Source organism: Dermacentor albipictus, chromosome 8, assembly GCF_038994185.2.
Source record: "Dermacentor albipictus isolate Rhodes 1998 colony chromosome 8, USDA_Dalb.pri_finalv2, whole genome shotgun sequence".
NCBI lineage: Eukaryota > Metazoa > Arthropoda > Arachnida > Ixodida > Ixodidae > Dermacentor > Dermacentor albipictus.
In genome coordinates this window covers 120,610,668-120,625,784 of record NC_091828.1, presented here as the reverse complement: position 1 = coordinate 120,625,784, position 15,117 = coordinate 120,610,668, and the positions used below count along the sequence as shown (strand labels likewise).

At 49.4% G+C, this 15,117-nt stretch overlaps 1 protein-coding gene and 1 pseudogene across 4 annotated transcripts in view; one reads left to right on the top strand and one right to left on the bottom strand.

Annotated features, from left to right (window-relative positions):
• The window catches only part of LOC139049115 (carbohydrate sulfotransferase 8-like), a 142,575-nt gene that overhangs the window by 78,252 nt on the left and 49,206 nt on the right, over positions 1 to 15,117 (top strand). Inside the window, exons 1-2 of one of the 4 annotated variants that reach the window (XM_070524334.1) lie at positions 950 to 1,821; positions 2,854 to 5,214. The exons of 1 other annotated variant lie outside the window; for it this stretch is intronic. In XM_070524334.1, the coding sequence (XP_070380435.1) occupies positions 1,370 to 1,821; positions 2,854 to 4,456 (2,055 nt within the window). In that variant the 5' untranslated portion in view covers positions 950 to 1,369 and the 3' untranslated portion in view covers positions 4,457 to 5,214. Of the gene's footprint in view, positions 1 to 949; positions 1,822 to 2,840; positions 5,215 to 15,117 lie in introns of those variants that run through there. 2 more of the 4 variants (XM_070524335.1, XM_070524336.1) reach the window with 2 other exon arrangements.
• LOC139049356 (U2 spliceosomal RNA) lies at positions 14,447 to 14,613 on the bottom strand (annotated as a pseudogene).

Sequence of the window (15,117 nt, the reverse complement as noted above, 5' to 3'; positions counted from 1 at the left end):
CGCAATATGCATCGATTTTCCTGGCGCGAGAAATGCAGCAGACAACACGGATTACGAAGGCATAATGAACACAGATACGCTGTGAAGCGTGCTTTCTGTGCAGCTGATCCGCTTCGTCTTAGACGGCAATAGAATTCGACACGTGAGTCAGGAAGAAATTATTTTTCTCAACTGGACTGCGCAATAAAAGGCTGCACTATATGCCAGAAGCTGTAGTTGTCGGGCCGCAGCACTCGGGATTCATGGTTCTAATCCCCGCCATCGGACACTTTAAAATTTCTTGAAAGGGGAAAATTGCTATATCTACCCACATGCAGCATGAAGCTACAAAGGAAACCCATACAGGTTTATAAGAAGGCAAGTTGACGAATCATTAGTCCTGGTACTCGAGCACAGGCCTTACCAGGGCGTTCGCTTTGCCGTCTGAGCTAACCAGGGTCTCCATGCTCGAAGGCCTCAGTTCGGCCCAACCCCTAGTTCTAGCGAGCTTGAAAAACTGTGATCAGTGAAACAGTGCAACGTGGCGCATTTCCATCACCCACGTTTGACGTCGTTTCTTGTCCCTTGGGAAACGGCAAAAACAGATCCCGCAGCTATTTGTTTCTTTTCTTTTGTCCGATTTACGTATCCACCCACGTGACAACTCGCGGCATGATGAACCGGCTTGGTGGACGCACACAACACAAAGATAGGAACAACACCAGTGATGCACGAAACTGTCCGCGAGTGCCAACGCGTGTGACGGCGTGACATTTTGGCCATCAAACACTCCCGCGTGCACCAGAATATCACATGATCGAGTCGTCGTGAGATAGTACGTGAGAGGTGTATTTTAACCGTGGCGACATCGAAGTCTTATCTCTCATTTTTATTTTGCTTCATTTTTTTTGCCTGCGCGTATGCGCGTCCATGAGAGATTTCGAATTTTCTCCGCTAAATCATGACCAGTCGTCTTGTCGCGTTCACACGGCGTATTTGAGGCTTTACGTTTCACTCACCCATGTTATTTCGCGCCTGTTTTCCATCGTTCTTTCTCAAGTGTACAAGGGGACGAACAACGCCACCTAGATAAGGCAAGGCCTGCACACCATGATCAATAACATCCTGGTGCCTGGCCCGCCTGCCACAAGATCGAATGGAGATGCTCTCAAGTAAGCGGCGGTGATTTTGACGCAATCGCTTTCGTCACGCAAGCCCTGGCAATGGAAATTTCGGAGCATAGTTGCATGACGTCATTAAACTGAGTGCGCAGGCCGTGCGTTCCCTAGGTGTCGTTGGCGCGAAGGACTGCCAAGGCGTAATCGGTTTTACTACTCGATCGTCGCTTGACGGAAGCTCCACTATTCAGGGCCAGCGCCCGCATCACAGCATGTACTACGCCATACCCACCCCTCTGGAACGGCTGGGTCCCAACGACATCGAGCTACTTGTCCCGGGAATAGACCCTACCGTTTCTTGCTCTGCGAAACACGGTGGCAGTGGCGACCCGTCTTGCTGTCACCTTCTCGAAAAGCTATGGGCCTGGAATCTAGTCCTCTGGGACATCGGCTTGCAGCTGCGAGAGCTCACGGCGCCGGGAGAGCTGTCCCTGGTGCGGATCGGCCGCAGCGGCAGTCGCCAGCACCAACTGCGCGGCCGCGACGCCCGCCTCGTCTTCCAAGTCCTCCTGGTGCGGCACCGTTGCGTCGTGAGCGTCGACCTCGACGAAGCAGTCCTCGAAGGCGGCGGGCTCGGCGAGTACCGGGAGCGCATCGTTCGGGCGCTTTGGCAGAACGACAGCCTGAAGACGGTGACCTTCGGCAGCCTTTTTCCCGACTACAGGTACGCCTTGCTTCGTGTGCGCCAACACTTACTTGGTTACTCGATTCTCATCTGAATGTGTCGCCGGACAACTTTTGAATAACACCTTTCGCGAGTCAAAACAATCCTTCGACTACGCCTATCTGCACTACGTCGTGTGAGTCAACCGGAAACGGCTGTGGCTATGGTGTTGGGCTGCTGAGCACGAGGTCGCGGGATCGAATCCCGGCCACGGCGGCCGCATTTCGATGGGGGCGAAATGCGAAAACACCCGTGTGCTTAGATTTAGGTGCACGTTAAAGAACCCCAGGTGGTCAAAATTTCCGGAGTCCTCCACTACGGCGTGCCTCATAATCAGAAAGTGGTTTTGGCACGTAAAACCCCAAATATTATTATTATTAATAACAGGAAACGGCTATCTGTCCGACACGATCGGCCGCGCAATGAGCGACGCGCGCGAACGGGTGCGCGATAGCGTATGATTAAGTTTAATTAGGTTATGGTAACTAGGTCTCGCTCACGAGTTGCGCCAGTCGGCCGAAACAACAGCTTAAATCACCCCAGCCACGACAAAAAGAACTCTGCATGCCTCCGAGTACACGTCTTAAACATATCCGTGTTCTTCGGAGTTGCGGTAGGCAACTGTTCCTGTCCCATACATGCCAATGTTTTTGTTTTCTGTTTCTTAAACCATGCGCGTAACCCGCCGTGGTTGCATAGTGACTATGGAATTGGGCTACTAAGCACGAGGTCCCGGGATCAAATCCCGGCCACGGCGGCCGCATTTCGATGAGAGCGAAATGCGAAAACACCCGTGTGCTTAGATTTAGGTGCACATTAGAGAACCCCAGGTGGTCCAAATTTCAGGAGTCCCCCACTGCGGCGTGCCTCATAATCATATCGTTGTTTTGGCACGTGAAACCCCATTATCTGATTTTTTTAACACCATGCGCGTATGTTTCCCGTTAGTTATCCTTTCATTATACCTTTTTGTTGCTCCTAACGATTTCTTTCCGAGATGAGTTTTAACGAACTTGCAGCACTTCCGTGCAGGTGCATTCGAGACGAGCTGTTCGAAGCGGTCGCCTCGATGACGCACCTGCGTGAACTGGTCATCTCAGTCAGCGCCGTGGTGCCTCCCGTGCTGCTAGATGCACTTTGTTCGCTTTTAACCGCTACGTCGAGCCTGACCACTCTCTCTATCAAGGGACTCGTTTTCGACGCGGAAGGTGCGATGCGCCTACTCGATGCCCTCTGGTTCAACGACACCATCGTAGAACTGTCCGTGCACGAAAGCATCCTGCATTCGCATCTCCCGGACGAAGAGCCCAGATTCAATTGTCACCTTGCCGCCACCACTCTGCTGCGCTCCCTGACCATAGAAGGGGCGCGTTCGAATCCGCAAAAGCTGACGCCCATGCTACCAGCGCTCGTGGTGCGCGGTGAGTTCCGTAAGTTGAAGCTCGTGGGCTTCCTGTTAGACAATGACAGCGTATGGGTGATCACTCGTCTCGTGTCTTGGGAGGGTGGCCTGCTGAAAGAACTCGACGTCAGCGGATGTCGCTGGGCAGCTGACGCGGTACCTCGGCGCCTTGACGACGCTGGACGACTAGAAAGCGAACCTTGTCCCGCCTTCTGGAAACCTGCCTGTCCGTTGCTTCAGGAGCTTGACGACACTGCCTGGTTGGAAATCTCGTTTCTCGCGCTTAGCTTCGCGGAACTCAAGCCATACGACCTCAGAACTCTCTTCAGCACCGCCTGCACTGTTGAATCCCTAGTGACCATCTCGGTCAGCGACGTGGCGCTAGGTGAACTGCCGGAACTTTGCCGAGTCATCAGAGACACCGGTATGAGCGGCCGAGTCCGCATAGAAGGCGAATACTTGGTCGACTCTGCGGTACTCGGCGCACTGGAGGAATTTCCGGAAGCATTACGTCACGCGGCCGTCAGCCTGCACGAGCAGCCGAGCCGGGAGGCGTTCCGAGTCACGGTTCGTCTGCTGGGCTTCTGGTATCACGTGACTACGCTCCGTCTCCTCCTAACGCAGGAAGTCGTAAGTGACGTCATCGGAATTCGCCTGTTGAGCAACTATTTGAGCGCTGCTAGCGAGCTCAGGAACCTCTCTCTGACGGGCTGTTCCCAGCCGGACCTCAGCAGGTGTCTCCGTGCAGTAAACAGCCCTCACACTGTTCTTCTCGATGCCATACTGGGAAACGCCGGCATCCGAGTGCTTGAAGTAGAGGGGCTCCGTTTAGGCGACGACAACTTGTGTTTCCTGGCCGAGGAGGTGACCTTCAGCGAGACGCTGTGCGAATTCTCCTTCTCGTCCTGGGATAGCTACGAGAACAAGATGTTCGTCATGATGCTTGCCGAAGACTTCCGCGTGAACAAGGGCATCTTGCGGTTGCGAGTCTCGAATTCTATGGGTGGCGAAACGGACGAGGAGTGGTTCGCCGTCGAACAAGCTCTCGGTCGCAACATGGGGTACGCCATCTGCGCGGCGCACTTCGTCCACTTTGACGTAGTCTCGGCGCGATGCGCTGAAGCCTTTGCGGAAGTGTACAGCTGTTCATCCCTGAACGAGAGAGTCCAGAAGCTCGCCTCCGTGGACGAGGCCGAGGCGGCGAGCATGATTGAAAGCATCTTGGACTCGTAGTGAACCGTTCTAAGAAATTATTGTGGACTTTTTTTTGCAAGTACCGCTAGTGCTAAAAAGACAGAGACCAGCGATGTTTTCGCCCACTAATGTACTCGCATCACTGACGATTTATTTGTCATTTCGCGAATTGAGGTGTGTACGTTATCATCTGCATATCAGCAAATCCCTGAACGACCCCGTGTGTGGCGACCGCTGTTATCTGTGAAACCTCCGTGCGCTTAAGTTTATCGACCTCATTTCCCGTGAAAGGCCGGGACATGGGAAAATCTTCATGAATTCCCCATTAGATTTTAGGTGATGAGCCAAACGAGAACAAGGTGAAAGTGGGAGCCAACGTTTAGACAAGTGGACTTGCCTTCTTCAAGGCGACATATGCTTTCCTCGCCACAGTACATATCGATGGGGTTCTTCTAAAGGGGAGAAGGTGTAAGGCGGGTGTTCTAAAGCAGAGAGGATGTAAGGCCCGCTAAAACCCTCTCACCTTCAGAACACCCGCATCACACCCTCTCCTCTTTAGATGGACCCCACCTACATACTGTGGCGAGGAAAGTATATGTCACCTTGAAGAAGACAAGTCCACTTGTCGAAACGTTGGCTCCTACTTACACCTTCTTCTCGTTTTGCTCATCGTCTTGAAATACCATCTCCCGCCTTCCCCTTGTTTTCCATTAGATTTTAGTCACATACGCGTCTTTGTTATTCGCCGTGTTTTCATGTTCATCACTATCTTAACTTTGGATGTTTTAATCATCACTGCACTCATTTTAGCTTTGACGATGTATGACATTGATTTTTAATCTTTGAAGTAAATTCACTGAGCACAAACACTAACTTGCCTCGGAGAGTTCATTAAGGTGGGCACCTAAGGCGAAAGCCTTAGGTGTCCACGTTTACGGTGCCCTTGGCGAAACTACGCCATGACGAAAGGTGGCCGGCGCCGCAAAGAGTAAAAACGTCAGTAAATCTTCGGATTGCCGTCACATTTCTCAGGGAAGTTCCTGTAAATAAAGTAAATTAGTGGTTTTGAAAAGAAAATTTGGTACATTCCGGTCTTGGTGGCAATCCAATCCGTGCATCCTGGGTGCGAGAAGAGCACACTTTCCTGAAGGGACGGCTTCTCCACGGTTCTGGCAACAATGGTCATTGTGGATGATGCTGATAAGGACAGTAGCTTGTTGGTACATCATTTGGCAGGAAGCGCGCCTACCTACCCTTCACAAGCGATTCCGCATGCTTACGGTTCAAACCTACTTAAGCACTTATGAATCTCCTCTGCGACGTAGACAATATGCTTTTATTAGTGAACCAAATTCATTTGAGACCACGTGGTCACGGTGGCATACCCCACATGTTGTATTTGTGCAAGCACAATTAGCGCTTTTTAAATGTTCGCCTTAGGGAAATCGTTCCTTTTGATAGGGCTCCAGGGTCGCTCAAAAAGTGAATTTGCAGACATTTTTCCAAACAATGCGAAATTTCTGCCCCCAACGTATTTGAATGACCGTTTACAAGAATATTTGGCCCGTTTTCCAGTAAATGTAATCGCGTCTGATGCTTCTTCGTGTGAAGAGAAGGCAGGCGTGGGAATCTGCTCACCATCCCTCGACTGGTCTTTTTTCACTTCACCTACCAGATTACACATCAGTTTTTCAGGGCCAACTTCTGGCAATAGTTCTTGCCTTGCGAAAATTGCCCCTTCATACTACAAAAGTTATTATCGTCACAGATTCTCTATCTGTAGGCAGCGCACTTAATCCTTCTACAAAGTTGACAGCATTGAACATGTTTTATACATTAGCTCCGCCTCACTTAAGTTTATTTCATTTATTATGGGTCCCAGGCCACCGAGACATTCATATTAATGAAATAGCCGATTCCTTAGCACAAGCTTCTTTAACAGGGCCGGGGATATCTGTGCTGCCGGCAACTGCGCACATCACTGCAGCCAGATATAGGCAGTTTTCATTGACCGAAGACAAAAAAGCCTTGTCATTAGCTAAATCTACAGATTGTATCCGCCTAAATTATTCTGGGAACCGACAATGGTGTCCTAACCATCAATTTAAAGTTTCATTTACAAGGCTTCGTTGCCGTATTCCCACACTTAATCTTTACTTGCTCAGATGCGGTCTGGCGGTATTCCCTTTATGCTACCTCTGCAATGAGCCGAATCCATGTATCACTTCTTTATTATCGTGTTGGTGGTTTTCCACTCATCGAAAACGGTGTCTAGAAAGTCCACTTCAAAATCTAGGATTGCCTTTTAGTACTGTTACACTCTCCCTTGGAGCAATGGTATTAGGATACAGCCACACGAACGTTGGCCTAGCCGTTTATAATTTGCTATGTGACACAAAAAGTCTGCCTTATTAATATTTCGTAGTTTTCGCAATTGATTTACTTCTACTTCTAGAAAATGAAAAAAAGAAAACACAAATTCATAGTTAGAATCTTCATATTATTAATAAACATTTAACTTACTCGTGTTTAAGTATATCCTTTACTTTATGTATTACAGTAACAAGTTTTTGTTAGTATTCCTACCAAGGCAAGGCTCACTATCGTATTGATCACAACTTTATCTCATGTATTAACAGTTCATTTTTCATCTTGCGTTATTCATTTATTTTCCTTTTTTGTTATTTATTAATTAATTCATTTTACTTACGATAATATTACCACCCGATTCATGGCCTATCCTCCATGGTGGGTTTGTGCCATTAATTGAGGCTTTCTTCATCATCATCGTACTACTCTACTTACCCGGTACCCACCGTGGTTGCTCAGCGGCTATGGTGTTAGGCTGCTGAGCACGAGGTCGCGGGAACGAATCCCAGCGACGGCGGCCGCATTTCGATGGGGGCGAAATGCGAAAACACCCGTGTACTTAGATTTAGGTGCACGTTAAAGCATCCCAGGTGGTCGAAATTTCCGGAGTCCTCCCCTGTGGCGTGCCTCATAATCAGAAAATTGTTTTGGCACGTAAAATCCCATAATTTAATTGAACACCTGCCTTACGACTGCCTTACGACTCGCGAGGACGGCCACACGAGGTCGCCACTGCGCAAGATGCACGTGCCGCTGCGACCAGGCGAGGAGGTCGCCTTAGTGGCACACGTTTACTTTTAAAGCGAAAGATTTACTGGCCGCGAACTTGCGATTTCGGCGTGGCGGTGCTCTGAGGAGGCATATGGCGTCACAACGCACGCCTCGCCGCGGATATTTCTCTCTCGCTCGCTCCCTAGTCACTACTGCGCATGCGCCACTAGTAGCACCGAGCCACAGGTGTTCCGCCGCTGCGTAGCGCCGCGCCTTTCCGCAGCCGCCGTTTGGTATGACGTCGCACCGCGTTCTTCGTCGTTGCGCTCGCCTCCGCTCGCTTCGCCAGCTGCGTCGGATGCCTGATAACATGTCGAAAGATTGAAAAGGAGAGCACGCGTGCGCCGCAACCACAGTTGAGGCGGTAGTATGGACGGCGACAGTTCTGATAAGCAGGAGGAGGCCTGGAATCGACATCGGAACGGGATGAAGAGGAAACGAATCGCCCAGGAAACAGACGAACAGCGCGCCGAACGACTGGCTAAACGCCACAACATAGCTATAGACAACCAGACTAATCTGAACTTGCAATCAAGATTAGCCAAGGCTAACTATGCTGCGCCTTAGCTTTCGCTACGTATACCCTGGCATAGCCGATCTAAGCCACTGCCAAATTTTCCTTTGCGGCTCGTTGTAAATTGCAACTTCATGTATTACCAAATGTACAACAGGCTTTCGCCTTCTTGTGTTACTGGAGTGTAACACCTGCCGCACTACCCGCCGTGGTTTTTATAGTGTTGGGCTTCTGAGCACGAGGTCGCGGGATCGAATCCCGGCCACGGCGGCCCCATCTCGATGGGGGCGAAAACGCCCGTGTACTTAGATTTAGGTGCACGTTAAAGAACCCCAGGTGGTCGAAATTTCTGGAGTCCTCCACTATGGCGTGTCTCATAATCAGAAAGTGGTTTTGGCATGTAAGACCCCATAATTTAATTGAGCACCTGACGAATTCTTTTTTTTTTCTTCTTAAAATGTAACTAAGGCTACATGCATGCTTTCACGCTGAACATGAAAAGCCTCGGACTCTACGTGTACTTCCTTGCCACATAAACGCGCTACGTCTGCTCTCTGCCCTGGTGAACCGCAGTGTTGCATGCTGACACTATTAAGTAAGCCTATCGCTCGTATCATGCGCAGGTACGCAAGGTATAAATTGGGCATATGCCACCGCGCACATTAATGAGCTAGTACGCAAAAGACAACTTACCGCGCGAAAATTTTCCGGATGTAGTTTCGGCAACACCTTGCGGAGAGTGCGAATGTGTGGTTAATAACAGGTGATCTTTAGAGGAAGCTTCAGCTCCGAGGCTTGTATCTAAATAGAAAAACAGTCTTTCTCGGCAACCACGGCATCATTCATTGTTTAGTTTGTTGGATTTAAAAGAAAAAGTTTAAATCTAGCGATTGCTGGAAAGAGATATTTCATTCAGGCCGTCTGGTTTGTTATCAAAAAGTGGAAAATTGCAAATTTTCATAGAATAGAACTGCTAAATATACAACTGTGCAGCTGAGCAATGAAAAAGTCTATCGAAATTCTGTCAATCGCATCCAATTGTACATCGAAAGCGGTCAAAATTGAGGTAATATACGTGGCACTTAAATACGCTGCTTATGTGCTAGTAGGACTTTTGCGAAACCCCCGTAGGCATTGTAACCAATTAACGTAAAATATAAATATATTAAATCGGTCCCCTTTCGATGTTCTAAGGGATGAAACTTAGAGAACTGCGGTATGTGTTGTTGTTGCAGAATTAGGCATTTGTAAGCTTCGTGCTCCTATTATTATTTAAATTTTTTATGTTTAGATTTGCCGATTTTCGGCAATTTCTGTCAAAACAAATTCAAGTCCTAAATTAAAATTTCGCTTCATCAGTCACTAGAGTTTAATTTTGGCTCTGAAATTCATCAAATTTCAATTAAATTTCCCTAGGGGTTGTCTGTAAAGGCATTTCTGCGTTTCACGTGCATTTGAATGGATGGCATCAGCTGGTTGGGCACAAGCTCAAGCTTCCTCCTAAGAAACAAGTGAAGCAGCCAGAGTATGAGGCTCGAAAACGACAGCTAGCCTCGAGTGTCTCTCACCGATGCAGGCACCACTGGCTGCAGGATCAACCTGGCCTGCACACGTGTGTACCGCAGTCGGCGACAACCTATACGGATGGAGCGGCATATTGCGTACCGCTGTCCCATTGGGAGAACTTGTGTAGATGCGCCAGCCAGTCATGTTTGCTCCTTAGAAAAAGTTTATTTCGAGAAAAGACACATTTGTAAATAGAAAATGTTTAAACAAGGGACGATACGAACACTGAGCCACAATCACGGCCCAGTTCCACCAGGACGAAAGCATATACAAGAAATGAAGGATTGTGTGCACGGCACATTTTTAAAGTAGTGTCCGAGTCCTCACTCACTAACATATAACAACATAGACCCTTGGAAAAGCGCCGTGAAGCATAAACTAATTTTCACTTGTATAAGTTGATTTTCCATATATAAAGTGTACACAATGGTTATGTACAATGAAGACATGCCAGAGACACTACATAATTTTCAAGTGATGCTTTTAGAAAAAGATAATTTCGACAAGAGAGGATACGAACACCGAGTAATGACAGCTGAAAAATCTAACGAGCTTTCGGTTTTCCCGCCGTGTGTGTTTGTGACCGCTAGCCTCAACGCCCAAACCCATCTTTGTTTCCCAGGTTTCAGTTTGAAACCTGGACTTTTTGTTATTTGTGTGGTGAATTCACAATATCCGTACTCAGCCAAAGGTAACGTCAAAGCTAGAAACAACAAGCTTTTATTTTCCAGTTAGCCTATCATTTGCATTAGCAGAAGATTTAGGTTGTGAGCAGGCTCCAGTTGGCAACGCACCCTCTCAGAAGTGAATTTGGGGGCACAGTGTTGCAGCACAGCGGGCACAGGTGCGGTACAGGGGGCACCAGTGGGGCACAGTGGCACCTCTCTGGGGCACAGTGGTTCGGAGAGATGAGGTACGGAGACCGCATGCACTGCGGGTTTTGTGGGTGAAACTTGCGGTGAGATCGTTGGTTAATTGTGACCGTTAATAGTTTAGGAAGCTATTCCCCGCATCGCGACCACCGGAACCTTTGCAGACGCAGACCTCGACGAACACATTGAGCAGAAATGACGGGACAGTACTGACGATATATGCGCTCGAAGCTTGCGTCATACACTGATGCGTACTTAAGCACGCTCTTTGTTTCGCTGTTTTTTTTTTATCGTGATCAAAAAAAGAACAGTGAAACACACAGCGTTTTATCGTGAACAACATCAGTACTTTATGGAACACACCAAGCTTGAAGCACACACGCCTGCACCGACTGGACGCATCCCTTCGACTTCGACCCCCGTCTGGACTCTCTCGACTCGAGACAGCAGTATACTTTGCCGACTGTGGCTCGGAGTCGCAAGACTTGTCTCGGTGTCGCAAGATCGCAAGGTCTTGTGGCTCGGTGTCACAAGATCTTTCGCCTTCCGAGTCGGTATGGACGAGAGCGCGGCTTGCAGTCACTGCGGCGGCGAGGAGACCATAGAACATGTACTTTGCCACTGTCCTCGATACAGCGCGCACCGACTGTCACCAGCGACCGCGTTGGCACGCCTTGACGACAGGCCACTTTCAGAACAGTCTTGAAATGCCGACATCAACTGTCATCGCACCGAAAGTCGGTCAAGGCTTTGTTGACCTTTTTACGTGACAGTGGCCTATTAACCCTTCGACAGTTTTCCGTACATGTACGGCGGCGGTTTTCTGTCCCGCAAGGTCTTTGCCGTACGGGTACGGTTTCGACCCTCCGTTTGAAATTTCGCGCCATAATCACGATTCACGCTTACTGGGAGGTGCTGCCACCTCTTAGGTCTTACAAGAAGCGTTTGAAATTTGTGCTACCTTCTTGAGGAGATAAAGAGATCGGACTTCAAGCTTCAGCGCGTCGCGCAGACTGCGGCCACACCCCTTTTGCGGTTTCGGTTTCGCCGCGTGATCGCAACGGAGGCGCGCGAAACGTCATTTTTCTCTTTGTCGGCACTCTCTTGCAAATGCTGTGGAAGTTGATTTCTATCTTGATTGGCGCTGCTATTAGCTTGTTTATAACCGCCGCTCGCGAGGTATTCTCGCTCTCAGCGGCAACGCGCTTTCGCGGCTTCGGTTCCGCCGCAACGGAGGCGCGCGAAACGTGATTTTTATCTTTGTCGGCACGCTATCGCAGGGGCGGCGGAAGTTGATTTCTATCTTGATTGGCATGGCTCTTAGCTCGTTTATCACCGCCGCTCATGAGGTATTCTCCCTCTCTGCGGCTGCGCGGAGACTCGTGTTTCAAGGAGTACCACACTCTAAAATACTATTGAACATATTGCAGTTCTGAGTGATGCCGACACCAAAATACTGTTCCCTAATTTTTTTTAATATTTATTGCCGACTTTATACATCTTGTACATTCAATATCCGCAATAAAATAATTTGACCACCCGGGAAAGTTTTTTTCAAAATAATTCGACCCTCAAAGGGTTAAAAGACTATAATGATCCCATTTCGTCCCTTTTCCTTTTTTTCGCTTTTATTTTTGTCGCGCTCTTCTTTCCGTCTTTACTTCCCCTTTCCCTTCCCCAAGTGCAGGGTTGCGAAGCGGAGGTTTTAACTCTGGTTAACCTCCCTGCCTTTCTCTCATTTGCATCTCTCTCTCTCTCTCTCCATCGTGAACGGGTTCCTATGCAGGCAGAAATATCATTAAATTACGCTACCATTTCGGCTTTGCTGTATTGCGTGCGTGCGTGCGTGCGTGCGTGCGTGCGTGCGTGCGTGCGTGCGCATTCGTAATGGGGGGGGGGGGAGGTGTAGGGTTAGTGCAGATTGGGCTAAATATAAGTCGATTCATTATGTCAGTGCTGTCCTGTGAAAATGCAAAAAGCCAATTGAGTCTAAAAGAAAACATTAAAATGTATATCGACTGCATGTGGTAGACTTTGAATGGGCTGTCAACCTTTTTAGCAACAAACAGTTTAATACTGCAAAATATACGAATTGCCGAAAAACAAAGTTGAACTGACAAAGCGAAACATCAATGCGAGCTAGATTGAGATATTGGGTTACTGCAACAACGAATTCGTCGTTAACCCGCCGTGGTTGCTCAGTGGCTATGGTGTTGGGCTGCTGAGCACGAGATCGCGGGATCGAATCCCGGCCACGGCGGCCGCATTTCGATGGGGGCGAAATGCGAAAACACCCGTGTGCTTAGATTTAGGTGCACGTTAAAGAACCCCAGGTGGTCGAAATTTCCGCAGTCCTCCACTACGGCGTGCCTCATAATCAGAAAGTGGTTTTGGCACGTGAAACCCCAAATATTATTCATTCGTCGTTCGTACCGAGCACCAAGCTTATAAGTGAGAAAATGACGGAAATAGAAAAATCGCTGTCTCGCCACCGATTTCAGACTATGTATACCTCTCATGTGACGGCAGCACTGGCTAATTAGCAGAGAACGGCAAAGAATGAGGTCACGTGGTGTTTGTGCGAACTCGTCCGTTCTGGCGCGGGCGATTCAAATTAGGGAGAGGCAGCGTGGGACCTTCACTAGCAATTTGCAACGCAACAAAGTAATATATAGCCACAAAAAACAAAAATATCGTAGACTTCTAGACAAACAATCTATCACTCTATTATTTCCCTTAAGTGTCGCGTTAACTCTGGAACTCGAAGATGAAACAGCATCACAGTTCTATAAAACACAGCCTATTGAGGCGGTTGTTATTGATGACGACGATGAATATGACCAACGGGGGTGTCGGTATGACATAATTTGGTCACGAGCCACGTTTTGAGGCAACAACAATGACATAATTTGGCTTACTACTTTACTACCTGGTTTACTTGCAATCTACGTGAAGGGGTGCTTTCGTGAAGTGTGCGAGTGAAAACTTTATTGAAGATGTCCGGCGAGTTGGGTGGGGCGAGGCCACCAGCACCCAAGCCTAGGTGACGACGTTGAGTCCTTGGACACGGGCAGCTTCCTCGGACACCGGACGACCGACGGCTGATCGGCGATGTCGTGACTTAGCGGGGCCGCCAGCCATCACGCCTCGCGGTTCAAGACTGCCATACCATCCCCGTGCGTCGGGGTCTTCTGCTGCCCGCTATCAGTGCATTGCCACGGCATGTGCTGCAGCGCCGCTCTGACTCCGCACGCTTTACACTCGTCGGACGAATAAAGATCAGGGTAGCAGAGGAGAAGGATCGCCGGGTTCGGATATGTGTGTGACTGCAGTTGCCTCCAGGCAATCACCTGTTTCTTGTTTAGTTTGGCGTGTGGCGGTGGATATCTGCATCTGTTCGATCTGTAGCGTTGCGTGATGCCACTGAAAGTGATCATGCGATGCCCCCACGTCCACCACCGCATCGTTCTCCCGGTAGGCGAGACGTCGGTATTGCCGGCGGTCGCCGCGGCTCGGCATGTAGGTCCTCGAGCCGCGGCCTGGGCCGCCTCGTTGCCCGAGTGCGCAGGGTCCCTGTGGGCGGGGGTCCACACGAGGAAGTCGTCGTTCGAAATATTGCCGTCGTGAATTTCGAGAATGATGTCCCCTTCCCAGGAGATCTTTGCCGCTAGTTGCGTATAGCTGCCTGCGAGTCGCCTGTCTCCACTTCGGCGTCCGTCGTGGCTGCCGCGTGGTGGCTGCCGCTTCTTCGACCACCTCCGTCTCTTCCGTGCGTATCGCAGAGGCGCAAGTTCCTCAGTCGTCCGTCATCGCGACCGCGAAACTACGTCACCGCTGGTAACAGGCCGCGTCTAGATGAACTGCTACTTTACCGTTGCCATATTACAGCGAAGCTGTATATGGCTAGTTTCCAGCAGATCGATGTCCGGAGACAAAAAAACGTCAGCCGACCCCGAAGATAGTGCAATACCGGGCCGACCCGTGGCAAAGGTGAAGCAGGCTTCAAGCGCTCCGCCAACTTGCAAAAATAAGGTTAATCTTGGGTCATAATACAACCCGTGTCAGTTATTAAGCTGATAGTCAGCGTTATTAAGTGAAGTAAGCGTTCCAAGCGCTTACGTATCTCTTTTCCTTTCCTTCTGCTCTCCCATGGCGGCGGTCACGTCAAAACGTCACGCGTGTCTGGTTTCCTCCGGCTCCTCTGGGCGGAGGTCCCGTGGTCCACGCGATTGTATTTATAAATATAGCCAAAGAATGGAGTTTGTGGAGAACCAATTCGATGTGGCACGTGTTATGTGTGACCGCTCGTGGTTTTCGTGTGAGCTCCCAACCATTGCTGCACTGCGGGACGTCGACCAACGCACGATCGCCTTGGCTGCGGTGAAGCAGTATGTACATACCCTCTGAGTGCGGCGACGTGTGTGTCTGTTCTACGTGCCGGGATTCGTTAGTAAAAGGTGTCGTGCCGCATTTTGCACCAATACGTGGGTATGTATAACCCCCCGTGCCTAATCATCTTCTGAGGCTCAACATCGTGGAGGAGCGACCAGTCACGCCTCACCTTCCATTTAGATGAATACGTCCTTTGACGCACGGCAATGAACAGT